This window comes from Pseudochaenichthys georgianus, chromosome 3, assembly GCF_902827115.2.
Source record: "Pseudochaenichthys georgianus chromosome 3, fPseGeo1.2, whole genome shotgun sequence".
NCBI classification, from domain to species: Eukaryota; Metazoa; Chordata; class Actinopteri; order Perciformes; family Channichthyidae; genus Pseudochaenichthys; species Pseudochaenichthys georgianus.
The window spans coordinates 7,115,986-7,143,946 of record NC_047505.1 but is presented as its reverse complement, the minus strand read 5'-3'; the positions used below and the strand labels follow the sequence as shown (position 1 = coordinate 7,143,946).

At 40.8% G+C, this 27,961-nt stretch overlaps 1 protein-coding gene across 1 annotated transcript; it reads right to left on the bottom strand.

The window, feature by feature from the left end:
* Nucleotides 1–1,487: 1,487 nt before the first annotated feature.
* LOC117463551 (apoptosis regulator BAX) lies at nt 1,488–27,740 on the bottom strand. The gene is made up of 6 exons (XM_034105850.2): nt 27,522–27,740; nt 24,057–24,105; nt 21,056–21,217; nt 13,917–14,049; nt 4,224–4,328; nt 1,488–4,137 (listed from the first exon to the last, which is right to left on the bottom strand). Exons 1-6 carry the CDS (start codon nt 27,583–27,585, stop codon nt 4,039–4,041), a joined length of 612 nt encoding a protein of 203 aa, XP_033961741.1. The 5' UTR covers nt 27,586–27,740; the 3' UTR covers nt 1,488–4,038.
* Nucleotides 27,741–27,961: the final 221 nt, after the last annotated feature.

Genomic DNA, 27,961 nt, shown 5'->3' with positions numbered 1-27,961 from the left:
GAAATTATACATGAACACTGGGGGCTTGAATGTGTGATGAGAGAAGAAAAGAAAGTAAAAAGGCTTGGAAAAGCAGCAGAATATTTGAACTGCAAACTTCTGAACTAACTTGATGGTGAATGATCTGTCGCCATGACAACTGTATTTGATGACACCCCATAATACGCTTAGATGCGTTGATGGCTGCATTGTTACCAAACCTGTGAAGTTTTCGGCCGTTTGGAGCATTTTCACTGAAGTTATGAGAAAACCGTGTTTCATGGCGAGCCTTGTGTTACCATGGAAACGGCATATGATGACACCCCATAATTGACGTAAAGCTGTTGAGGGCAGGACCATTAACCATTATCTGAAGTCTGCTGCTCTGAGCATGTCAGTTGGATTTATGACATCATCAGGTGTTTATATTTGAGCTAACGAGGTGTCCAGAGATCAAAGGTTTCCATTGTTCTGAATGAGATGAACCTCTTACATGTGAACATTTTGTTGAAGAACCGTAACAGATATCGGTGAAATTTCAAAGCGTGTAGCATCTCAAGGACCTTGAGTATCTGAAGTGTGCTTTCTGTGTACTTTCGGGTTAATAATGTGGCCTTTTTGGCAGTTTAACTAAAGGTGTGCGGCTGCTGCTGTGAGGAAATATCAGCCTGAAATTAGATTGGGCTTTAATGGAGGCATGTTGAACGTTTTTGTCACTTCATGCCCTCGAGAGGCATTTTGTGTAATTATTTTTCAAGCTACGAGATGTTTTCCTACATTTGTCATGAAAAACGATGTCTCAGGAATGTAGGGTTTGGGAATTATGGCAGTTTTAACATTGGAATGAGGTTTCTGAGTGAAAGTATGAATGAAAAAGTTAGCAGTTGAAGTCGCATGAAGATTTGTTGAAGTCTGAAGAATTTCTCCATTGACTTCCATGTAAAAAATGTGATGAATTATGGGATGTATCTCTGGAATTATGAAAGTTATGAATGAGAAAAGTAATATCCATCGATTCCCGACCGAGCTGAACGTTTTTGATGTTTGAACGGAGTTTCTGCGATGTGGAATGTAGGAGGAGAAGAGGGCCAAAATAACAGGCGGAATAACAAAGAATTTTGTGCGTAGAAGAACAGATAGTGGGAACGCTGTGTCAGCATTCCCACTAAAATATGATAGATAACAGTTTCAAGATGAGAACCAATAGATATATCTGAATTAATCTTCCACTACTTACATTTGCATTTACATCACCCCTTTACCGTTTCCTAATGTTTAACTATGCAATTGAAGCATCATCAACACTTACTTCTGGGGATTTGAGGGGAAATGTTCAGATACGAATAGACAAAGTCAGCAAAATAAACATCTAAATGTGCATTGTGCATGTTTACTTTCCACTAGTCTAAAAAATGACTTATTACGGAAATAACAAAAGCCAAAAATGTTTGAAATTGACCAGTGCATTTAAAAATGGCTTCACTAATATGACCTTGTCACACAAGAGAGCAGTGGTAAAACACGTTTTTAATTCATTCACAGAAATGGAATCCAATGAGATTATTGTTTCCAACAATAAAATATTCATCGGGTCACATTACAAACACCTTAGAACAGCAGATAAATAGTTGATATCCCTCTCAAAGTGCAGGATCAGTTTGGTAGCAAAAATCCCTGACAAAAGATCTCATGGCACCAGATAACAGCATCTGGCTCTGCTATAGGCTACCGACTGTTCCCATGGAAACCATCCATCACATCATCGGACACATCGCAATAACCAAAAAGCTTTAGTTTAAATAATGAACCTATATAGAAGGTTTTCTATAGAGCTGTGGAGAATGTTTTTTGTACTATAATAGTCTGGTCCTTAGTGTCCCTTTTTATTACAGATGTTGGTCCTGTTGCATTCACAGGGGCAACAGAAAGATAGTGGAAGTGTCCCAATGTCAAAGTCAACGTTTTTCGTGAAACCGTAAATACCCCACTGATAAATGTCCGAAGATTTTATGAATCGTAACATCGGTGGTTGCTAAGAAATAGCTACATGAGACTGCTAAACGTCATCACGAAGAACATTAGCCACCTTTAGCTAAGCGGTGTTGACATGATGCACTCAGTGTGATGTAGTCATTTATAGCATAATGTCATCTTTTTACATCTGGCAATTGCATTTCAACTTAAAAAAAGATAAAAGTGGTGTTTATGTTCGGAGATTATCCTGCTGAACAAAAGGGAAGTATCATAAACATCCGTTTGCCACAGAGACTGTTTTCTGCCGTGCCCGTGCGATGCTAACTTCTCGGTCGGCCTACAACAATCCTCCCTGCACCTCATTTTGAGCTTCACACTGCGGGTGCAGATCATTCTGTTTGTAGATGCTACGTCAAGGCGTTTTATAAAGTCCTCGCTTCATTCTTACCCTTAGTTTCCACAGGGACCGTCTGCGCCGCACCGCGGTTTTGGTCCGACCTCCTCTAGCGTCATAACCCACCGGACGCGTCCCAGAAGCGCTTCAGAAGCGTAGCGTCGTGCGTGCAGGCTCGCAGTTTTGTTATTGATTCGGGCATCCTGGACATTTGTACTTCTACAAGAAAGTAAGTAGGCTACGTAGTTAAATGTTATATTTTTGTGTCTGTTTAAATTGTGTTTATTGTTTTTATAAATGTCCTATTTTGTTGTGTTGTAGTCTACAGACACAGTTAATAATAATTGTAATAGTCCACTTCCATGATGAAAACCTCGTCGTCCATTGTGCGTATCGTAGTGGAGGTGTTGTGATGAAGGAGGGGGGTCTGCTAAATTAGTATATGTGGGGGATGGGCCTGGCCCGGATGCTCTCCTTTCCACTTCCTGCGAGGGGGGGGTTGCTTGCCCGACCTTACGGCAGCGCCGCGGCAAAAATAGGATTCATCCTAATTTTAGAGAAGCGCTGCGCCGAGCCGCTTCTGGGACGCGTCTGAGCCGTAACGCGCCATGTGTGGTGGAATAGCACCCATTAACTAGAGTGGCCGCGATCCCTACAACCGCCGCGGCGCAGCCGTAACGCTGGGGGTTCACAGTCCAGTGATGGTCAGCTGACCACAGGTCCTGAGCTAATGGATGGACTCTATATGAAAGCACCAGCATAAAGTATCTCTCCCTGTAACTCCCACCTTTACAGCAGTGTGGTGGGAGGACTTTGCCCCAGTGTTAAGAGTCCCATTAGTTTCCTGCATAGACAACATTATATAGATAAATGATTGACATCAAACTCTTTGGTTGAATTATCAGTATACACTTTAGGCAACTCAGTAGGGAAATGTTTGAGTTTGTATATATATAAATAGGTACATTAAAACTTTAGGAGGTAAGTCAAGAGCTCTGAAGAATCATTTTGGTAAGAAATGTCCAAGCTATTTAGAACGAGCAGTTTGAATTCAGTCACATATTCAGGACACTTAAAGCCGTGTTTTGTTGGCAGTAGATCTTTCCCCCCCAAAGACACTGGACTTTGCCTCACTGATAACATTTACAATGTCATGACACGGTGCGAGGGCCCTGAGACAGGTGGATGGAGATGACCACAGCTCTTTCTGTGCTACCACATGCCAAATGCGTAGCCTCTGGGCTGAAACACATTAACATTTCCAGTACAGGCTGACATGATAAAGCTACAGAAATCAGTGATGAATTTTGATTGGCTAACTTATGATGCACCATATGTTGTTTCCTTTTTGCAATATTGGTATAACCTCTCAGGTTCAGTTTAAATAGCAGATGTGGACCTGAGACCTGGTTCAGGTGGAGTCTGGTCCTCTTTTCTGTTTCAGGACCTCTATACATACGTCCCATGTTTGTTACTCCATCTCCTGAAAGCCACTGCTGAGAGCATCCCAATTATTTTTTGTTCCAGGGAATCCTGTGAAGAGAGAGAATCCCCCCTCTAAGTCCAGTACTTGACTTCCGCTGGTTGATGAGATGGAGTTGTTGTAAATAATGTCCAGAGATTGTCTTTATTAACATGCTGCATTTATCCAGGAGATGGGACTGCAGCCCTGGTGGTGAGGTGTTTAGCTCTCAGCGCGTCTTCCTGTAATAAACAATAGCTGCTACCAATGCTACTGATGCTACTATGGCTACTGTCCTCCACTGAGAAAAACCACGGATCACCCCCTCCTGGAAAGATCAAACAGACAAAGAAAGATTAGTAGCTCCATACAGTTCTAAACCAACATTTAGAATGATTGTAGCACATCACTCACCCAGCCTCCCTGCTGCACCAGCCACGAGTAGAGCTGCTCTCTGATCACCTGCAAGACCCAGCCGATGATTGTTCTGATGTTCTCTAGATGGTTGGTGGTCAGGGCCTTTAAAAGCAAAAACAGGAGACCAGTCAGAACAACTTTGTAAGCTACAGACGCGGGTAAATATCCATACTTCATTTAGGCCCCATCCACACGGAGACCCGAGGTCGATATCAAAAAAGTCTTCCGTTCACACGGAATCGGCAGAAGAAACGTGTCCGTCCACACGAGACCTCGCGACCCCGCTGGAGACGCTGTATTTTTTTTATTTACTTTTATTGTCATTACACAGTAGGCCTACTTACTATTTAACTAAATGGTTTCTCTGCATTTGACCCATCCTAGTGTTAGGAGCAGTGGGCTGCCAATATGAACGGTGCCCGGGAGCAGTGTGTAGGGAACGGTGCCTTGCTCAGGGACACCTCAGTAGCACTTGTACACTGTACACTTGAACTTGTAATCGTTTGAGGGCTCCGTTTCCACGGTTCCGTTACGGCACATGTGTCAAACTCAAGGCCCGGGGGCCATATCAGACCCGTGGTGGATTTAATTTCGGCACGCAGGATAATTTCTAATAACTATTAGATTTGGCCCGCCGGTATATTGCACGCAAACCTTCACTCAATCCTGAGCCCAAACATTGATGAACTTGCACCCAAGATGAGATGCCAAGTATCTGCTTGAACTAGCATCACGGCAGAAAACTGAGTTTAAATGAATGTTTCCTTTTGCACTTTTTTTCTTGCGACAACAGGACATGTTTGTTTTTTTCCTTGAGGGAAATAGTTTTTTTGAAGCTGTTGTTGGCCTGTGGAAAATGTTATCATAAGAAATGACTCCGGAAAAGCTGCAGATAGAGCCATAAGAAATTAATGCAACTGATTATTTAATGTTTAATGTTGTTTTTATAGGCAATTATTTAAGCTTTGTTAGTTCCAGGTTAAATATAGGAATATTAAAATGGGAGGCGTGAGGCGCAGTGGTATAGTGCGTTGGTGTTCGGATCAGGGAGCACAGGTTCAAACCCCACTGCAGTCAGCATGTCGTTGTGTCCCTGGGCAAGACACTTCACCTCAAATTGCTCATGTGGGGATTGCCCCAGAGATGGAGTACTCGAGTGCCGATTTTCAGGACTCGTGACTCGACTCGGACTCGCGCAGTGATTGACGCGACTCGGACTTGGACTTGTGAATTCTCACGCACGATGACTTGGACTCGGACTCGTGAATTATCGCATACGCTGACTTGGACTCGTGAATCTTTCCCCCCCCGATGACTCGGACTCGACTTGTACATTGACGCTCCGACTCGAGCAAATTTTCTCTGCTATTGCAGTCTAAAGATGTCTAGAGACACACCCCGCATCGTGCTGTATGCTTTCACACATTCTGCTTCCACATTGGAAAAGAGCAGCGCAAAATGCTCGTTATGTGGAAACAATATTGAAGAGAAGGCTCCGTAACACATTACTCTAAGGATCCAGACATATAGGCTGTCTTGAACACTATCATCAGAATAAAGATTCAGCTGATAACACGAAAGCACATGGCTACTTAGCATGCAGAATGACTTGCTTTCTGGGGCTAAATCTTTATCAGTAAACCGATTTAACCGGTAAAAGTTCCTTCAAAATAAGAGTCCCGATCTTATTACCATCAAAATAAAAGTGCAAAACGAAAACTTTACCATAGGAAAATATTGGCATACAAATATAATCACTTCTCTAAAAGGTAACTCATTTTAAATATAGTTTATTTATATATAATAATAATAATATTAATATTAGTAATAAGCTTTATATTTGTATAGCACCTACTACTACAAGAATTGTAGCCAAACTCGCTTCACAGCAGTTCAATAGACAGATTAGTATAACATGACCAGTGTTGGGCAAGTTACTTTTAAAAAGTAACTAGTAATAGATACTGCTCTCAAAAAAGTAACTAGTTACTTTATTAGTTACTAAATTATAAAAGTAACTAGTAACAAGTTACTTTACTTTAAAAATAATAACAATAAAAATACAAGTTTTTGTGTTGTTCTGTGGCACAAGAGAAAATACAACTCCCCATCATTGTAGCAATTATCATTATGAAATAGTTAGACCCTCCAGAAAAACGCGATTCTGCGATCGCAGAAATTACCGCATAATCAGCAAAATGGCGCATATTTTTAAAAAGCCGCATATTTCTCAAAAGGCCGCATAATCCCCGCATTTTTCCACACAAAGTTGAGGGAAAAAAAAGTGAACTCGTCTTGATGATGCGCGACGTCATCAGCTCGCGCATCACAGAAGGTAAACAACACCATAGAGTGAACGTGTGGAGCTCACACGAGAGTTTCTCTTCACCAAGATGAACAAATCTCATTTACCGACGAACATTTCTGCTAAAGACCGGGCAAAGCAGTACCCCGATGTCTGGGGGGAAACTATTCTGCACCCCGTGCAACTGTGTTGGAGCATAAGAGAACATCGACGGTGACGACCCACTTTGATTCATTCAAACATTCGAAAATGCCTTCTGCTGCTGCGGACAATAAAGCCAAACAACTCACGTTCACAGAGGCATCGATCTCCAAAACCCTTTCGAGATAACGAACTAGTAAATGAAAACAGAATGAGGCGGAGAAGTGTGTGTGCGTGTGTGTGTGTGTGCGTGCGTGTGTGTGTGTGTGTGTGAGTGAGTGAGTGAGTGAGTGAGAGAGAGAGAGAGTGATTAAAATAGCCCAATTGCTTTTACAATAAATAAACATTGAATGTGTTTAATTGAATAGTAAAGGGGTTTAACGTTAGTGCAACCTGATCTCACCAGAATGCGTGACTCCACCACGACTTCTTAACACCACATTGCGTGGTGGAGTCACGAACTTTGTTACATTTACGTGTCGGCACCACGCAAACAACCCCAATGTAAAGTGAATGAGGCTCCTTTGTCGTGGTGCACACACGCATTTCTACAACGTCCCGCAGTGAGCTTTTATTCTATAAAACGTTTTTTTAAATCTACTTTATAGCTTGTAGTAACTCACGGGAGGCTTCTTTTATTTTATTTGTATTCATAATAATTAAAAAAAATTACATTATTTACGAATTTGTGTTCTCAAAAAACAGTGGATTGTGTGTAATGCAACTGTGCTTTTTATTAAATTAGTTAGTTTTTAAAGAAGGCCAGAGCTTCAGCTGTGTCAAATAGATTTTTCCCTTTAGTTAACGTTATTTAAAAGATAATGATCATGTCCCCTGTATTGTATTACGAGCGTCCATTCCCATTGGATAACGGAGAATTGTACACCCGGAAGTAAGAATTCTCCTTACTGTCGATTGATTTTACAGTGATATCTGCTCTACTCAGACTAAAAAACACAAAATTGTCCTTGTTAATTACACAACATTGATTGGTTTGAATTGTGTGCAATGCTTTTGTATTTTCCCCCTTCAATTCGGAGAAACAAAGATATTTTCAGAGTTTTTGGATGGCAGAAGACACTACACTACCCAGAATCCTCAGCTATCGTTTGAGACTACACCAAGTGCTTAGCTTGACAAACCCCGTGATCAGTCCTCAAGCTCTTTGATTGGTTGACCTCCAACTGCATTCCATATAAAAAAGGTTTCGTAAAAGAGAAAATCATACTTTATTCAGCAGTGCTTGCTTTACTCTTTGAAAGTCATCACATGAATGCATTGTAATAAATGGTTTGGCTGCATTAAATATTACACATCTGTCTTAGTTCTTTATTTATCTACAGAGATCGGGCATCAGAATACACCGGAAACTATTTTACCGTTCTGTTTTAATTTCACAATAAATTAGTAGTCATATTTTGTTTTGATATTATTGTTTTGTATTAACTACTAGACCGCTGGGTCATGTTAAGGCCATCTTTTCTGTGTTTCTGTGGGGGTTTTCCATCGCTTGTGTTACAAATATCAAAACAATAACAAAATAATATTCGTCGTAAACTAAACCGGAAACAGCAGTATATTTTATTTTGTTAACACTGTAAACTTGACAGCCTTTTAACCCAAACCACCTACTGGTTAAAGCACGTTATTACACGTTTAGAGTAATTGCAATGCAGGAAGATTGTGTTGCTTTTTAATGACTGTTTAAAATGCCTTTTTCTTAATGTCTTTCATTTTTGTAAAGCACTTTTGAATGTGTTATATTTTATGAAAACATTTAAATATTAAGAGTACATACAAAATAGTGGGAAAGTAGAAGGTCAATGATATAAATATAGAATAGAAAATATCAAGAAGATACTCAAATGATATCTAGAATAAAACAGTTTAGTGCCTGATAGGAGGATGTGCTAACTAATAAGGCTTTATTTAAACATTAAAGAATACTTTAGGTTAAGGTCTTCATTTAAATAGGAAAAAAGCTTTGGGGGTATCTAAATATTAAGCCTGACAAAGTCTAAATTGCATGGTTTGTTTTGGAACTTGACAATTAACTTTCCTGCAATGTTAACTATGTTGAAGCACTTATTTTAACTGATACACATTAATTATATATATCTTATGTATGTAGATAGTATAAGAAATGTGCAGAATACGACAGTGTAATGGTGGAAGTATACACACACATTGATAGATGTCTTGTAATGCACTGTTGAGGAACCTGTGACTCAAGTTTTTCATTCATTGCATAACTACACTGTTGTGTATATGATATGTCAATAAACCTTAGAAAATCTTGAAATCTTGAAAGGGATGTGCAACATAGCAATTATATACAGTCTTTAATTAACTATTAGAGAATAACGAGTAATGAATATGCTTTAAACGGATCTGCAGATAAATATTTAGTCTTCTCAAGCACCAACTATCAAATATCTCGCCTGATTGTTGGCACTTGACAATCACTTTCACTGAATTTCACTCAGGTGTAACTAAAGTCTGATTTAAGGGCTGTTTATATTTCACATCATTAATCCAAATCTGTAAAGTAACTAAAATAAATGTAGTGGAGTAAAAATATCAGGTTAACCTTAAAGAAAGCCCTCAGGATTATAAAAGACCCCCTTCGCCCCAGCCACAAACTGTTCTGTCTGCTGCCGTCTGGCAGGCGGTACCGCAGCATCCGGACTAAAACCACCAAACACAGAGACAGCTTTATCCCACAGGCCAGAAGACTATTAAACACCTGAACTTAGAAACAACATCCATAACATTCATCTGGCTGCTACTTAGAAATTATTTATCTAATATATCATATTCCAATCACTTGTAGACTCTTGTTGCACTATTTCACTATTTGTTCTGTGTAGGCCTATCTGTTTTATTGCGTAGCACTGTTGGAGGAGCCTGTGACCTAAGGGCCCCCCCCTTAGGTCACAGGCTCCTCCAACACGTTCGTTTCCTGTTTTGAATAGTGTGCCGTCGATGGGTTTCATTCCATTTCAAAGTCCTTTTTGACGCTCTGTGTAAACTTCGCGCATCCAATCACAGAGGTTGAGGACTGATCACGGGTTTGTCAAGCTAAACACATGGTGTAGTCCCAAACGATAGCTGAGGATTCTGGGTAGTGTAGTGTCTTCGGCCATCCTAAAACTCCGAACAAACATTTGTTTCTCCGAATCGAAGGGGAAAAATACAAAAGCATTACACACAATTCAAACCAATCAATGTTGTGTAATTAACAAGGATAATCTGGTGTTTTTTTAGTCGATGAGTAGTGCAGATATAACTGTATAATCAATCGACAGTAAGGAGAATTCTTACTTCCGGGTGTAAAATTCTCCGTTATCCAATGGGAATGGACGCTCGTAATACAATACAGGGGACATGATCATTATCTTTTAAATAACGTTAACTAAAGGGAACAATCTATTTGACACAGCTGAAGCTCTGGCCTTCCTTAAAAACTAACTAATATAATAAAAAGCACAGTTGCATTACACACAATGCACTGTTTTTTGAGAACACAAATTCGTAACTAATGTAATTTTTACATTCTGACGATTTTTTTTTAATTATTATGAATACAAATAAAATAAAAGAAGCCTCCCGTGAGTTACTACAAGATATAAAGTAGATTTAAAAAACCGTTTTATAGAATAAAAGCTCACTGCGGGACGTTGTAGAAATGCGTGTGTGCACCACGACAAAGGAGCCTCATTCACTTTACATTGGGGTTGTTTGCGTGGTGCCGACACGTAAATGTAACAAAGTTCGTGACTCCACCACGCAATGCGGTGTTAAGGAGTCGTGGTGGAGTCACGCATTCTGGTGAGATCAGGTTGCGTTAGTGGCAGGTTGTGTGTGAGAGAGAATAAATAAATAAGACAGCCCAATATTTATTTTTTCCGCATATTTCACAACTTTCCGCATATTTCGCAAGTTCCCGCAATTTCACCGCATAAAATCACATAAAACCCCGCATGTTTGATCGCATAATCAAGGATTTTAGCCCGCGTTTTTCTGGAGGGTCTAAATAGTGGAACAATAAAACCCAAAAGTGCGATTTAAAAAGATCGTTTTTTTGGCTGTTTAGATGGTGTTGCTCCATCTGGGTGGTTGAGACGGTGGGGTCTTTGGCGACTAGTTTTATAGCCCCATGTACATTAGTTAGGTGCTTCAGGAGATTGGCATTGCTGTTTTTCGATGTGGACAATGCTTTCTGTCCTGCACACAGTTTACATTTTACCGTAATATTTTTTACGTCCTTTATCCCCACAAATTGAAAATAGTGGTTATATCTCCAAGTTGCAAATGCGCTGCTGCTCTCGCTGATACTTGCATCTGCCATTGTGTGTGTGTGTGTGTGTGTGTGTGTGTGTGTGTGTGTGTGTGTGTGTGTGTGTGTGTGTGTGTGTGTGTGTGTGTGTGTGTGTGTGTGTGTGTGTGTGTGTGTGTGTGTGTGTGTGTGTGCTGGTGGTGAGCGCTGCCGTGTGTGTGTTAGCAAGTGTTTGTGTGTCTGTGTATTTTCCCCATAAGGAAAGACCCGCCCAACTCTGTCTCGGATTGGCTTACCCTGAAATGTTACCTCGCGTTAACCAATCATCACTCCTCTCTGGTTACTTTCACTTTTTTTTCGCGAGAGGACATCGCTGTATTCGCCTGTAAATTACATCCGCAGGGAGATTCGGTTCAGTTCCATCACATAATGTAACGCACCCATTTAAATCACAGTAACTATAACGGCGTTACTGAATGGGAATAGGTAACTAGTAACGCTATTAGTTACCGCAAAAAGTAGTTGCATTACAGTAACGCGTTACTTTGTAAAGTTAGATTAATACATGAAGACTTGTGACTCGGACACAGGTAATGATGACTCAGACACTCCTTGGGTGACTCGGACTTGGACTCGACTACGACTCTCCCTTGGTGACTTGGACTTGGACTCGGACTCGAAGAGTGGTGACTCGAGAGTGACTTGGACTCGTGAATTGGTGACGACAACACTGGATTGCCCACAGTATTGAGTATGTAAGTTGCTTTGGATAAAAGCGTCTAACAAGTAACATGTTATGTAAAATATGTGCAATAAGTTAATTTCAATAAGTTTTGCAATAAACATTGAACCAGTCCGGCCCTCGACTAGTACCGATTTTTTTATTTTGGCCCACTGTGTATTTGAGTTTGACACCCCTGCGTTACGGCCTCGTGTGGACGAACCGTCCATACGATAAAGAACTATAGCGGATAACACCCGTTTAGTCTCCGTGTGGACGGGGCCTTAATCAGGTCCATGTGAAACCCCCTTGATTGATTCACATGGAGCGCGCTACACTAACAACGGTGGAATGTGTCAAGAGTTGTGCTCATGTTGTTTTAAAACCCACAAATATAAATTGAATTGTAAGCACCGGCCCCGAACTGGCCTTGGAATTGTCGGACGTGTCGGCAGCATTGATACAATAATAAACACATTCATTGCAATCAGAAACATTTGAAAATATACACTTTGCTAACTACTGGATATCAGCATCTTAATAAAAATGTGGGAGTCCTTTCATTTCTTAAACCTGGGTATTCTTTCAATTGGGAACTTTTTCTGAATTCTTGTGTTTTGGTTGTCCAGTAGCAAAGGTTGTGGATAGCTGGTAGATAGTGTGGTACCACGTCAGCCAAATGCCAACACAATGAAAAACTAAATAGAGAAGAGAAGCTTTCAAAAAGAGATCGCAGTCTAATCAAGCAGAGTACTAAGACAGAATATGCCAAGCTCTTTCCAAGAATGAACATTGGTATCTGATATGAAAAGGGCTCTGCTTATCTACCAAATACTTTCAGAAAAGGTGGGTTACCCAAATCTGCTTCACAGTGTTCTGGAGTTAAAAAAAAAAAGACTGTTTGAAATTCTTCTGTCCGATCCATGCACATGTGTATAACAAAACTTGACTTTCTCCTCCCTTACTTTGATGTTCGTGGTCAAATTTAACCAGTCTGGTTGAACTGCTCTTACATAAAGAACATTTAAAAAAAAAATCTAACTTAAAACTCTGTTTTAAACTGTAAACAATTTCTCAGACTGCTGGTTTACATGAATAAGTGCAGTGAATATACAAAGAATACACACTGAAAATGTATTCCAAAACTAACAGGGTTGTCGGATGGATGAACATAATCTAGGGTTACCCATTCATTTCCTATGGCGGTCATTTTGGACCGGGATCACGGCATTTTGTGTAATAGCCACGAAATAAATGTAATCTATTGATTCGTGTTCACCAACACAATTTTCCCATTTTTTTCCTTGTCACACAGAACGATTTTAAAAGCAATGTATTGCTATTGGTTGTCCGGTCGGGTCTTGGAAGACCGGAAGCTGTGTGGTTCATAAAAACATTTTCTTACTCAATATCAAGCCACGATTATTGTTTTTATTTTAAATTGTATAATGTCTGATTTTTATTGCCGTCCGTGAGGAAAATAAATGGGGCTCAGAATACTGAAATATGTATTTTTTTTTTAAATCTTCTAATTTGTTATTATTTTTAAATCGTTCTGTGTCAGAATACTGAAATCTGTATTTTTAAAATCTTTTTTAATTTGTTATTATTTACATTGCTTTTAAAATCGTTCTGTGTGACACGAAAACAAAGGGGAAATCGTGTTGGTGAACACGAATCAATAGATTAATTTTGTGCCTATAATACGAAATGCCGTGAGACTGGGTTGGATCACCATAGGTCAGTGCTTCTCAAAGTGTGGTCCATGGACCACTGGTGGTCCGTGAGCGCCCACTAGTGGTCTGTGAGTATATTGGTAAAATTTCACATTTTAAATTAATTAATTACATTTTCCGCACTGTCGCGGGAATATCTCCGCAATGGAGCGAGCTTAAGTTTCTTTCGAGTGCATGATATAGCCCAGCGCAACATCTTCGTCACACATGTTGCCACTTGTTTGTACCATTTTCAGGCGATTTGTAATCTGTTCTAGAAAAACTATGGGATTTTGGATATTTGTGGAGTTAGGTGGTCCGCGAGTGTTTTTTTATTGGTTAACTGGTCCTTGGTATGGAAAAGTTTGAGAAACACTGCCAAGTTGATAAAACCACTCAAAATTCAATGAAAGTGGTGATCAGCAATTGTATATGTTCAAATCCCTACTGTGGAGGATATCATAAGGCTTTGAGGCAATCAGACGTAAAATACAATATTTCTGATTGATGAAAGTCGTAGTAGTGTTACCTTGTGTATGAGTCTGTAGGCCAGATGGAAGAGAGCCACCACTCGCCCCCAGTTGATGCCGTCAGCAAAGATGTTCCGGGCCACCTTCATGAAGATGTGCTGAGCACAGTTGGCCGGTACCTGGTTGATCAGTCTGACAGGAGGAAAAGGACACACTCAAACTCTCTGAAACAAGTCTAACGTTAAAACTACTGTAGCAAACAGTAATAATTGTCGTAATGGCGTTACATTTTTTCAATATTTGGCAATAAAATCCAATACAAACAAGTTAAATTTGAATATACGTTAGCAAAAATAGTAATGTTTCAGGAAAGCTCTAGCGCAACATCACCAGTTATATTTCACAACAAATAACAAATTAAACTCAAGTGTAATCCAACAAAAGCATTAGATTTTATTTGTGTTGTGTGTGTGTGGGAATGTAGGTCTGATTAATTAAGCAGCAAACAGACCGATCAGCATTTCAGTGTTAATGTGTCCATTCTTCAGTCAAGGTACAGTGGGGCAAAAAGTATTTAGTCAGCCACCAATTGTGCAAGTTCTCCCACTTAAAAAGATGAGAGGCCAGTAATGTTCATCCTAGGTACACTTCAACTATGAGAGACAAAATGGGGGGAAAGAATCCAGGAAATCACATTGTAGGATTTTTAATGAATTAATTGGTAAATTCCTCGGTAAAATAAGTATTTGGTCACCTACAAACAAACAAGATTTCTGGCTCTCACAGACCTGTAAATTCTTCTTTAAGAGCCTCCTCTGTCCTCCACTTGTTAACTGTATTAATGGCACTTGTTTGAACTCGTTATCAGTATAAAAGACACCTGTCCACAACCTCAACCAGTCACACTCCAAACTCCACTATGGCCAAGACCAAAGAGCTGTCAAAGGACACCAGAAACACAATGGTAGACCTGCACCAGGCTGGGAAGATTGAATCTGCAATAGGTAAGCAGCTTGTGAAGAAATCAGCTGTGGGAGCAATTATTAGAAAATGGAAGACATAAAAGACCACTGATAATCTCCCTCGATCTGGGGCTCCACGCAAGATCTCACCCCGTGGGGTCAAAACGATCACAAGAACGGTGAGCAAAAATCCCAGAACCACACGGGGGGACCGAGTCCATGACCTGCAGAGAGCTGGGACCAAAGTAACACAAACACACCGCCCGGGCAACGAAGGAGTGGCTTCGTAAGAAGCATTTCAAGGTCCTGGAGTGGCATAGCCAGTCTCCAGATCTCAACCCCATAGAAAATCTTTGGAGGGAGTTGAAAGTCCGTGTTGCCCAGCGACAGCCCCAAAACATCACTGCTCTAGCGGAGATCTGCATGGAGGAATGGGCCAAAATACCAGCAACAGTGTGTGAAAACCTTGTGAAGACTTACAGAAAACGTTTGACCTCTGTCATTGCCAACAAAGGGTATATAACAAAGTATTGAGATGAACTTTTGTTATTGACCAAATACTTATTTTCCATCATAATTTGCAAATAAATTCTTTAAAAATCAGACAATGTGACTTTCTGGATTTTTTTTCCTCATTTTGTCTCTCATAGTTGAGGTGTACCTAGGATGACAATTACAGGCCTCTCATCTTTTTAAGTGGGAGAACTTGCACAATTGGTGGCTGACTAAATACTTTTTTGCCCCACTGTATGTGTCTTATTTAAAACTCCTGCTTTACATAATGCAAAGTCCAACCAGTCACAAGAGATTACCATCAGCTGTTTGTCTGCTATCAAAGAGTTATTCTAGAGCATGGGTCGGCAAAAGGCTGCCACTTGTTTGTCCGGCCATTGGTGGCCCGCCAGCAATAATATTTGGCCCGGAAAATTATTGTGAGAATAAAAATAAAATATTTTTTTGAGATTCTTTTTTTTAATATCGGACCGACAGTCGCACATATAGGCTATAATGTCCGAATAGAGAATCTACCTACCCCTGAAGAATGCTTATATATGCGTACTTTTATCTATGTTGAGAGTGAATGACACACAGCACGGGCACAATCTGGCAGTGGGGTGCACTGACACTGATAGTGGATCAATAAGTAGATTGACAGCGTGTGGTGCTGAAATAGCCAATATGCCGTTTGTGGTTTGAAAAAAAATAACACCAGCTCACTAAATCATTCAAACGTAATGTTTACTTTAGGGCTGTCAAACGATTACAAATTTTAATCAGATTAATCACAGCTTAAAAATTAATTAATCATGATTAATCACCATTCGAACTTTGTCCAAAATATGCCATTTCTTTATGTATATTGTTGTGAGAAGGCGGATATATCCATTTAACATACAGTATGTATGTTTATTATAACATTCTTCTGCGTGTCAAAATGAAAGACAACCCACACACCTATCAATCATCAAACCGTGGGGTCTTATTTCATTACGTGCTGATTTCTATCAACGGGGAGTACTTCAGGAAAGTCGACGGGGGGGGGGGGCTAGTGGAGTACTTCGTGACCAGAGTGTGAACGTTGTGATCAGCTGTTTTTGCGCAGTTCTCCAGTGAAGGGGGGGGGGCGTAGTTTTGGCACAAGTCCGTTGTACAGACCGACGTTAACAGCAGCCCTGTCTGTGCACACGGAGACCGACTCTGTCGTCCGGTGATCTAACCGCCTTCTGGAAAAGCTTCACAAGTACGTCGGAACGCAAATGTGCTTTGTGACACAAGTGACGGTACGCATTTCAGATTACGCACATAACTGCGTACCAGTTATGTGCACCCCTGTACTACAGCAAAAGTATTCTCCGTCGGGACTTCCTGCAACAACACCACGCCGTTATCTTGATTCTGATTGGCCTGAAGACATTATCAAAGATGTTCTATTGAGAAGACGATCACTACGTGACAAAAGTTTTCAAAACCGTTTCTGGTCTTAGGTATTTCCAGACAAGTGGCTACTGAAATCAATCTTACTAATTGCTGTCTGTGCAATTTACTCGGCGCGAGTTGGCGGACTTTATTTTGCTTACTTTAACATCATTTTTCATGGTGGGGCCAAGCCATTTCTTGGTATGGGTGTAGCCTACCCCAGCCATACCCTGGCGCTGACACTGGTGGGATGTATGGGGCGGGCCATTCTGCACATGCGTTAAATGCGTTAAATATTTTAACGCAATTAATTCAAAAAATGTATTACCGCCGTTAACGCGATAATTTTGACAGCATTAGTTTACTTATATGTGAACAGTAACAAAGTTCAGTCAAAACACACAACAAAATCGGAGAAGCCCCTTGATCATGGAGGGCGAGGGGTGGTGGTGCATATGCTGCCACCCCAATTGACAGCTTTGTTTTGAAAGAAAAGTTTTGGCTCATCGGACATTTATGCATAACATGCTAATGCTAACCGGAAGTGAATAATTTTCAGAATAAAAGTATTAAGTAAATAGTGTGAACTTCCGGTTTTTTCAGAACAAAACTGATTTAAATTAAATAGTGTATTTAATTAAAAATTACGCCATATCAACATTGATTTTAATTTCTAACAGTATGTATGGTACATCACTATGTATGTAGTATGTACTGTATAATAATAATAAATAAAATGCATTATTATTATTATTATTACAATGTACACATGTAGAGTTGTAGAAAATACATGGTGTACAGACAGTACAGTACCTACAGTGTAGCCTATACTGTATAGTAGGGTGTAACAGTGTAATGCGTATAGTCTCCTCTACACTCTACCTTTCAGCAACGTGTTAGGGATTTAGGCTCAGTCAGCTCAGGGACTGTTTGGTTACTTTAGTTTGGTAAATGAAATAAATGTTTGAACTTTGTAGTAGTTCAATGTAGTTGCTGTCATAAGTCATTTGTAGACTAAGTGGCAAAAAGTGTTTTTTTACATTTGTACTTTGTAGAGAAATGTAGACACAAGTTGGAAGGGAGCACAATAAACCTGACGAGTTTGAATTTGAGTTGATTATGAGTTTATTTTCAATTGATAATTAGCTCACAATAAGTTCACTTTAGTCACACAACTTGACACAAGCCATGGGTTCAGGTCCGGACTTATAAGTCCGGACCTGAACCTGAACCTCTGGACTTGAGTCCGGACCTGAACCTGAATGTGAGTCCAGGTACGCAGCTCTACTTGTAACCCCTCCCCCGGTCCTGTCGCGAGTGAGGAAATATGATTGTCATTTGAACGGGACGGCGCAAAACGAGAAGCATTCGGTCTACAATGACAGAGAAGAGACTGTCAAGTTCGGCTGTACTTAGCATTGATTCAAAACTCACTAAAGCTTTGGATCTTAATAAGCTTGTGAGCAGGGGCCACCTGTAGAATCTGGAGAATCACAGAACGGCACCGCAGCGAGGCTCCCCCCCCAAAGCATTGGAACGCGTCACATGTTTTAACAATCAATTACTTAAAGGTGGGGTCTGTAATTTATTTCAGAAACACTTTGTTATATTCCATGGAATGCTCTTAACATCCCGATAGAAATAATAATACATTTTATTTCTATAGCGCTTTTCTTGAACCCAAAGACGCTTTACATTTGGGAGGGAGGGTAGACAAACAAAACAAAATCAAAAACAAAGCCAAAAAGAAACAAAACAGAAAAGCAGTCGGGAGGAAGTTGGTTGAGAGGGGGGGGGGGGGGCTTATGACGGTATTGAGACATTTATTTACCGCGATATCGAGATATATCGTTCCATCCCTAGTAATCACCGCTAAATGCACTTTTATACAGGGGTATCTCCTCTTGCACTTTATGTATCATAGCTGCTATATTGTACTGCCATGTGGTAAATGCTTGTATGCTGCTCATGCTCTTTCTGCATATCACATATTTATTTTTGCTATGTATATACATGTCATGTTCTTATATGTTGTATGTGACGGGACTACGGATGGAAATTAGCTCAAAGCTAAAATCAGGCTCATTTACATTTGTAAGCATTATTTTGTGTTCATCAATGTGCACTGTCCCGGTATGTGACCAGGGGCCTCATTTATAAAGGGATATATGCTAAAAAAATGGCGTACGCCAGTTTCTACGCAATGTTTGCGATTTATAAAATACTAACTTGACAGGAAAACGTGCGGTCCTCCACGCAAACTCTAACCCATGCGTACGCACTAAGCACAAAAACGGGAGAGACGAGAAACTGCGACACGGTTGGCAGAAGGAAGAATGGAGAGAAATATGTGGAAATAATACCATACATAAAATGTTACCTCTCATTTATCATATATGAAGAATTCATTTTCACAAATTGATTAAAGCCAATCTTAAAATGATTAAACAAACGCCTGTTTGCGACTCCTCAGTGCACACAAAAACATAACTTGGAGAAATAAATAAATACGGATATGTTATTTAAAACCACCTTGAATATGTTGTGTTAATGTTATGAAATGTTTTCTCATAAATGATGCGGTGAGTCCTTACCCCAAGTGAAGGAGTTCAAGTATCTCGGGGTCTTGTTCTCGAGTGAGGGAACAATGGAGCGTGAGATGGGCTGGAGAATCGGAGCAGCGGGAGCGGTACTGCAGTCGCTTTACCGCACCGTTGTGACGAAAAGGGAGCTGAGTCAGAAGGCAAAGCTCTCTGTCTACCGGGCCATTTTCGTTCCTACCCTCACCTATGGTCATGAAGGATGGGTCATGACCGAAAGAACGAGATCGCGGATACAAGCGGCCGAGATGGGTTTCCTCCGCCGGGTGGCTGGTGTCTCCCTTAGAGATAAGGTGAGAAGTTCGGTCAACAGGGAGGGACTCGGAGTTGAGCCGCTCCTCCTTCGCGTCGAAAGAAGCCAGTTGAGGTGGTTCGGGCACCTAGTTAGGATGCCACCTGGGCGCCTCCCTAGGGAGGTGTTCCAGGCACGTCCAGCTGGGAAGAGACCAAGGGGTAGACCTAGGACCAGGTGGAGGGATTATATCTCTTCGCTGGCCTGGGAGCGCCTTGGGATCCCCCAGTCCGAGCTGGTTGATGTCGCCAGGGAAAAGAAAGTTTGGGGCTCTCTGCTGGAACTGCTACCCCCGCGACCCGACCACGGATAAGCGGGAGAAGATGGATGGATGGATGGATGGATGCGGTGAGCAGGAGGACAGAATTACGTCTAAACTGACGCCGTTTTGCATTTCAGGTTGTAGATACGAGCATGGTTTTATATACTATCATGTTTAATCGTGTTTTATGCCGTTTGCCAAGACTTGATAAGTCGCTCGTAAAACACAGGAGGTATGGAAACTAAGAACACCATGTGTGGTCAATTGTACAGCTAATATAACACAACACATTAGTTGTATTTCCTTTAACTGGTGGATATAGAGTTGCTGCGGGGGGGGGGGGGTTGAGACGCAACGCACAGGCTGCAGTGGAGACGCACAGCTGATCGACAGCTGATCGACAGCTGGAACACAAACCACCAAATACGAAAACATAATTCAGATCCAGTCGTCATGACTCCACACCGGAGGGATTCCCTGATCATTTCTTACAGTTTCTCATCAAGGGGGTGTCTCCTGTCCCCGGTGCAAACACACTGCCTGAGGAAGGCTATGTGTATTTATTTTGTCATGAACCTTTTTCGGACCACTTATTTATTTATTTTGGAGACGATCCGACCTCCATGCAGCTACTCTGGTTCAAACGGCATCCACCAAACAATATGATTTATCTCGACCTCCCCAAAATAACCAAAATCTGACACGGTGTGAGACGTCTTTTTTAGCTGTTCTGTCGTCATTTCCCGCGATCTTCTTCATAAAGTCAGTCAGAATGAATGAATGGGCGTTTCTTTGACTATTTATAGGCAAATATGGGCGTTACATGAAGCCCGCAAAAGGTGCACCGCATTTCGAGTCGATTGTGATTTATAAAGGGAAACCGGCGAGGAAAGTGCTGTACGCACTTTCCTCGCCGGTACGCAATGTTTGGTGAATCAGAAAATGTCGGAACATTTCTGTACCTATTTTTTGGATTTCTACTACGTAAGCAACCTTCCCACGTGAATCCTACGCACGGCGTTATAAATGAGGCCCCAGGACTTGGTATCAGCACTGTAGATACTCTTTAGAGTCAGTCCTCCCTACATTGAACCACTGAGACCACCCGGCACCAGGAGTGGAGTGATGTGCTCCTCCAGTGGTGTGTTCCTGCTGCACAGCTTACCGTTGGAGCTCAGCGTTCCTGTTCATCTCATCTGCAATCTTCAGCAGCTGCTGCACCACCTCTTTGATATGAGGGTCCTGTTGTTCGTTGGGTCTTCCTCCGAGATGCTCCGAGGAGACGTGGCGACTTGGCTCCTCCGCGTTTATACGTTCAATCACATACCTAGGACAGAGAAAACGGCTTTACCAAGGAAACACCACACAAGACGCATGCTTGGACTTTGTGAGCTTGCTTTAGAAACAAGGCTATATACATATAGCGTATATATCGATATACATCGACAAGAAACGCATTTGTGTGAAAATGTGAACCTATCCTAAAAAACACTAGCATAGTGTTAGAGACTGGAGGCTTAGAGGACATCCAAGTAATAATAATAATAACAAATTATATTTATATAGCGCCTTTCAAGGGACCCACGGTTGCCCATGACCCATGGTGGACAAACAAAACAAGCAGACAATCAAAGGGCAAACAAAAAATAAATAAAGGAAGCCGGGGGACCAAGAAAGGGCTAGGGCCCGAAGGCCAGGGTGAACAGGTGTGTTTTTAATGATTTGAGTAAGTCAAGGTTCAAATTGAAAAAAGGTGGCAAAAATACATGTAACCAGTAAAACAAACTTGGGGAACAGAGTAGTGATGTGTCGATCGCAAACGAGCCGGCTCTTTTAAGTGAACAAAGGGAGCCGGCTCACGCACGAGAACGAGCCGTTTTTTTTTGTGAAGTAATACAAGGCGGAATGATATGATGATCTCCGCGCTACGCTCCATGCATGCATGCAGTGACATGTAATATCCAAGGATTAGAGACTGTTGGATGCTGCTGTTTTGAGCATTGTAATACATTTATTTGTATTATGTTTTTTTATGATTAGAGTCGGTTGGATGCTGCTGTTTTGAGAATTGCAATATATTTATTTTCACTGTTATTTATGATTATCTTTAGGCTCAGCAAAGATTTGATGTCAGCTGTTGCTGTCTTTTTGTTGTTGTTAATACTGAAATAGAGCCCTGCTGTTTTGTTAGGGCTTTTTCTTTAAAGGGGACCCATCATGCAAAATGCACTTTTGTACGTCTTTTATACATGAATACGTGTCCCCGGTGTGTCAGGGAACTCACCAAGTGTCAGAAAACACAACCCTCTCTCTTTTCCTCTATACTCAAATCTCTAAAAACGGGGCTGCAACAGATCTGATCCAGACTGATCCAGATTTGAAAGTTCCCTGACGTCAGGAACGAGGAGCTCCGCCTATATGGCCAACTCTCCACCTATCAGGGGAATGTGGGGTTGGGCCACGGCCGGCCATTGCCGCTTGAAAGCGCTGGAGACGCTGTAGTACATATGCCAGGCCTGTAAGTGGCGCTGTAGTCTGCCACAAAAGCAGCGAAGAAGACTTCCCGCGCATTGGTTGCCCTTCTGTTTATTCTCCGCTGTGGCTCTTTTTCTCCCTCCCCGAGGCAAGCGTTTGCTCCTGCTGCTGTAATTCAATGCAATCCCTCCCTCGCTGTAAATCTCTCCGGTAGTCCACCAGCAGATGACAAACACCCACCTCTCCGCCTCTTCCAAGGGACGAGGGGACCGTGCGGCAGAGTTTCAGTTATATTTTTTTTCGCCGATCAACATGTCCGTTAAAGTTGAGATCTTCCGGACAAAATTAGAAAAGTGCCGGTCAAAGGGCTTCTTTGTTATTTATTGAGCTTTAAAACAAATGAATAATGACTCTATATAATCATAAAAGAATAAAACGAGGACGGAGATCTCTTTTTCTCCCCCTCTTCTGACAGCCCAGCAGCTGATCTCAAAGCATGAGGGGGGCGTGGTCAGCTGCAGCTCATTTGCATTAGAGCTACATCACAGAATCAGCCCCTGCTAAAACAGGGCTGGAAAGAGCAAATAGAGCGAAATGAGGCTTGGCTAAAATGCAGGGTCTGTTTGGTATTTTGAAAAAAAAACGATATTTATATACTTTATATAGGTATGACCCTACAATATATTGTTCAAATATAGCATGATAGGTCCACTTTAAATACAATTTTTAAATGTCAATACAGTAGCTGTCCTTTTTTTTAAATGTCTATGCTAAAATTGTTATAGGTGTTGCTATCTGCTTTGTGTAGCGTGGTTCTACAAGCAAGTCAGTGCATTCATTGGGTGGTATATGAGAGAGTTACAAGGGTCTGTAAATGCAATGAAAACATTTGGCCACAGCAAATCATTTATATTAAAAATGTAATTTTTACTTTTGAATACTTCAGTACAAAGGATGTGTTGAATCATTTAAGTGATATATGTGTACACATATAAATCATTTGTCAAAACAGGGTTAAATTTGCTTGAGTTATAAAAGGTATAATATGTGGTAAACTGAAGTGCCGTTTGGGAGCCGGCTCTTCTTGGTGAGCCGAGCCAAATGATCCGGTTCACTAAAAAGAGCCGGAATTCCCATCACTAGAACAGAGGTGATTTCTGTAGGGTCAGCCTCTTATTGTGTTTTTTTTACCAAAAAAAAGCAAGAACTGGTAATGAGCAGCAGATCAGCCGGTCCCCATGACAATACTCTGGGGGTCTGTTTATCCTGAAACACCTTCTCAGAATAAGTTGAAAGGCAATATCAGTAGCATCTTAAGTTGTTACTTCTTCAATGGGAAAACTTTAGCCTTTACTCGGTAAGAAAAAACCCATTGTGTGCGTCTGTTCTTGCTTACGTGATGATTTCTGTATTTTCAAACCAGGTTGTATTTTTAACTGCTCGACTCAACACAGGTTATTCACTTTTTATCAAATGACCAACATATCAAAAATCTTTTTTCACCGTATCATGAGAAGATCACACATGCTCTCATATCATCTCAGTTTAATAGTATTACAATAGTTAAACTGAGATGATAGTATTGTATTCAATGTGTATTCTTCTATTAACCATGTAAAACACTTTGTATCTTTTGAAAAGTGTATAAATTCAGTTTGTGTATTATTATTATTATTCAGATTGAGACTTACGCTCTGAGTACCACTGCGCCTTGCTCCAGGATGGGATCATCAAAGACATCTGTACAAAGGAGAAGATCATTATATAAAGCAGGGGTGCCCAACCAGTCGATCACGATCGACCGGTCGATCGCGGGGAGATTCCCAGTCGATCGCGAGATGTGTCTAAAAATAGAACAACAATATTCAGTGTTATCGTTAACATCCTATAACATAATCTTCCTGTGCCAGAATAATGCACTTGAACGCATCCAAGCTTTGTGATTGGCCAGCGTGTCGGGGCGTGGCTTGTGGGCAGTGGACAGTGCTAGTTCGCTGACATTGTCCGTCAACAGGAGTGACAGTCCGCACACACACAAGACCGCAATTATGGAAGAAGCAAAAGAGCCCAAAATATATAATGTTGGGAGGATGATTATTTGTGTATCTATCCCAATTCAAAGTCCACCTGTCTCATCTGCAATGCGAGCGTGGCTTTATCGAAGAAGGGTCATTTAGGAGCGGCATTTCAAAACAGTGCACAAACGCTACGAGACGGAATTCCCTCCTAATTCTGCCCTACGCTCCAAAAGGGGAGGGGCCTGAAAGGACAGCAGTCCATTTTCACCAGGCCCAACAACAAGAGCAAGGCTGCTACCAGAGCATCTAATCGTGTCAGTCACGTTCTTGAGAAACACATGAAGTCTTTCAAAGACGGCGAAGTTGCCGAAAGAAGCATTCCTGGAGGCTGCCGACGCGCTTTTTGGGGGACAGTAAAAATAACAGTAGCATTTCAACAGGTTTTTGATATAATAAAAACTCAAGTTAGATACGGTTATTAATCAGCTGTAAGTTTTAGTTTGTTTGAACTTATTCATTATAATTATTGTACAACATGGTATAAGAATGCAAACTTAAATTGATTATAGTCTATTATCAATTCAGGTTAAGAAACTAGTGTTGCTAGCATCCTATTTTAAAGGCATTTATTTTTATACTCTAATAAAATGCAACAAAAAAAGGGATTGATTCTATTAATGTTGTCTTTTTTATTGCACTTTGGCAGCAGATTCCTGAGTAGCTTCAGATCTGAGTTGTCTTATTAGTAAGCCTAATTTATACTTTAGTAGCAACACTATTTTTATATAATGGCAAAGAAAGGGTTCAGTGTCTTTTCTTTTTTTCATATGTGGCAGCACTGTTCAATGTTTCTTGAAAACATTACCCACTGTAGTGTGACGTGTGAATAAACTCCAACTCTGTATCCACAACACTGTTGTGTAACTTCAGTTAAATACTTGTATGCGTGTGTAGATTAGAAAGAGGAAAGATAAAGGATCTGCAGTATTTTAGGAAGTATTAATCGTACAAAGGTCAGTTTTATACAAGTAGAAGTGTGTATTTATCTGGCAGTAGGCTGTCAGTAATGGCTACGCCTCTCTATTTGGACTGGTAGATCTCGGCAGACTGGCAACTTTAAAAGTAGCTCTCGGTTCAAAAAAGGTTGGGCACCCCTGATATAAAGCATTCACACCGAGGCATGTTTATTTATAGAACATTTGAGGCGTTTCCTTTTCATAATCCAAATAAAGGAAGCTCTTGCCATCGCAGCTTATTAACTATTTATGTTGAAAAGTGTCTTGTTTTGATAAAAGATGTTGATTTATTTTTGATGTACATTTGGGGTCTTACTTTGTACCACCAAAATAGGTAAGACTTCTACAGTTTGACTACATTTAAAATCCATTTCAGTTTCATGATGTATAAGTCATGCCTAAATATTAAGTCATCAAAGAACATTCAAAACAATTCAAGAGCAGAATATAGACAATTTAAGAGCATTAGGAAGAGGCATTCTACTGTAATGCAGTTTATTTAATACTTATACACCTATATTAACATGTACATCTTTTTACAAAAGTATGGGAATTAAATTACAGAACAATATTATTATAGTTTAGTTTATTTATTTATAGTGTCGTGGACAGTCCCCATTGATGAACTGTCACAAACAGTAAATGGTGCAGCTTTAGCCGACATGGCTAATTTCCAGCTGTTGTCCCCGGCCAGATGGTAATAGACACCCTTATATATATTGATTATAAACAATCAACTGTTGTTAAATTGAACTTCGAGGCCTGTCACAGTGCCGTCTACCCCATATTTAAGTTTTCAATATTTACGTTGCGCCTTCATGTGTTTTCTCAATTTTTTTTCGTGTAAGATAATATGTTTGACTTGTACATGAAATGAACTCTAAAACTACACTTGGGGGGAGCTCACAGCAGACCTTCACCCTGACTCACAGCGTCCTGACTCAGGTTTTATTACCTTGTTTGTCACCAGCTGCACTGTAATGACCGGGTTAAGCAGACATATTGACTTTATGGTACTTTATGGTGCATACAATGACTCGGCATATTTCACAAACTCCCATGGAAAGACTGGCCCCAGCTATATTTAATATCAGCATAATAAATAAATAAACTAGCAGTATTTAATTAGCTCTGATCAGAATCGGAGAAGTACTCAGATCTTGTACTTTAGTAAAAGTAGAAATACCACAGTCTATGAATACTCTGATAGAAATAAAAGTCCTGCCATCAAAATGTTACTAACAGTACCATTTTGAGGTGGTTGTTCTTTACTTGAGTATTTCAAATTGTTGCTCCTGTGTACTTCTACTCCACTATAGTTCAGAGGTAAATGGTGTACTTTTACTCCACTACATGTATTTAATACCTTTAGTTACTTCACAGATGTGGATGAATGATGTGAAATATAATCAAGTGTTAAATCAGACTTTAGTTCCACCTGGAGTAAATCCACAAGCTACCCTGCAGTCTACAAAGCCATTCAGACTAGCTGCACCTTCACCAGCTTTGAGAACACTTTCATGATCAATCATTATAAAAAATCATATATTTCTGAAATCTGCACAATCACTACTTTTACTTTTGGTACTTTAACTATATTTTGATGATAATACTTTTGTATTTTTACTTAAGTAACATTTTGAATGCAGGACTTTTACTTGTAACGGAGTATTCCTACACTGTGGGAGTTACTTTAATACATGATCCGAGTACTTCTTCCACCTCTGTGAACCTATGGTATTCTTACACGACATTGCTAGCTTAAAATTAATGTTTGGAAAACTTCCTGAGCAACAGAAGTGTCAAATTATGTCCCCGCTTCAGAGAGGGGTTTCCTCCCGTGGTGTCTCCCCCTGGTTGGGGTTAGGGGGTGGTCAATCAGTGAGGTAAGGTGAGGTCGCATTGAGCGCCGCAACAGACGACAGGTTGGAGGCTGGTTCGGATAAGGTAGGCTAACGCTAGGAGGAAACATGTCAACGGGGACACCTTTATCGACCCAATTGTGTTAAAACCGGTCTCTCAATTTAATAAAAAGCAAATTTCATAATGGTATATTGCCAAGAGTTGTCAGTTTAATACAACATTTCGTTAGCTTGTGTCCACCTGCCATGGCTTCACATACCTTCCCCACCTACGGCGCCCTGAGGCTCCTGGTCTTCTTTCCCCTCTTCCCGGCTGTCAGCCATAACTTCTTTCACTTTATCAGCCCGAAAGGAGCTGGGAGCGATGAATGAGCAGTTAGGTGTTTGGTTCCAACATGTAACGCTAAGCTTGGCCGAACAAAGTCACAAAAAGTCCGTCAAGTCCCTTCCTAAAACTTTTCTCCCTCCACAGAAGAACAAGGAAGTGAGACGGAAGCGCGCAGTGGCCGCCGGGTAGAGCGCCTCGTCTTTCCCATGGCATTTCCCATGGTGTTTCCCCGGTGAGCGAGATGGGTCTGGCTGCAGACCGCAGCAAGGAGGCGTTTCCTATAGGGGCGTTTCCTAACCTTTTTTTATCCAATAGCAATTTAAGGGATTCCAGCTCCTTTTATAAATCCTCGCAGAAGAAGTCATTGTTCTA

What these genes read in the sequence shown, in the direction of transcription:
- LOC117463551 (XM_034105850.2), bottom strand. Translation starts at nt 27,585, where the DNA reads ATGGCTGACAGCCGGGAAGAGGGGAAAGAAGACCAGGAGCCTCAGGGC. An exon ending in AGGAACGCTGAGCTCCAACG is followed by an intron (nt 14,050 to 21,055) that starts GTAAGCTGTGCA and finishes TCCTCCTGTCAG; the next exon opens with ACTGATCAACCAGGTACCGG. An exon ending in CCTACAGACTCATACACAAG is followed by an intron (nt 4,329 to 13,916) that starts GTAACACTACTA and finishes TTGCTTTTAAAG; the next exon opens with GCCCTGACCACCAACCATCT.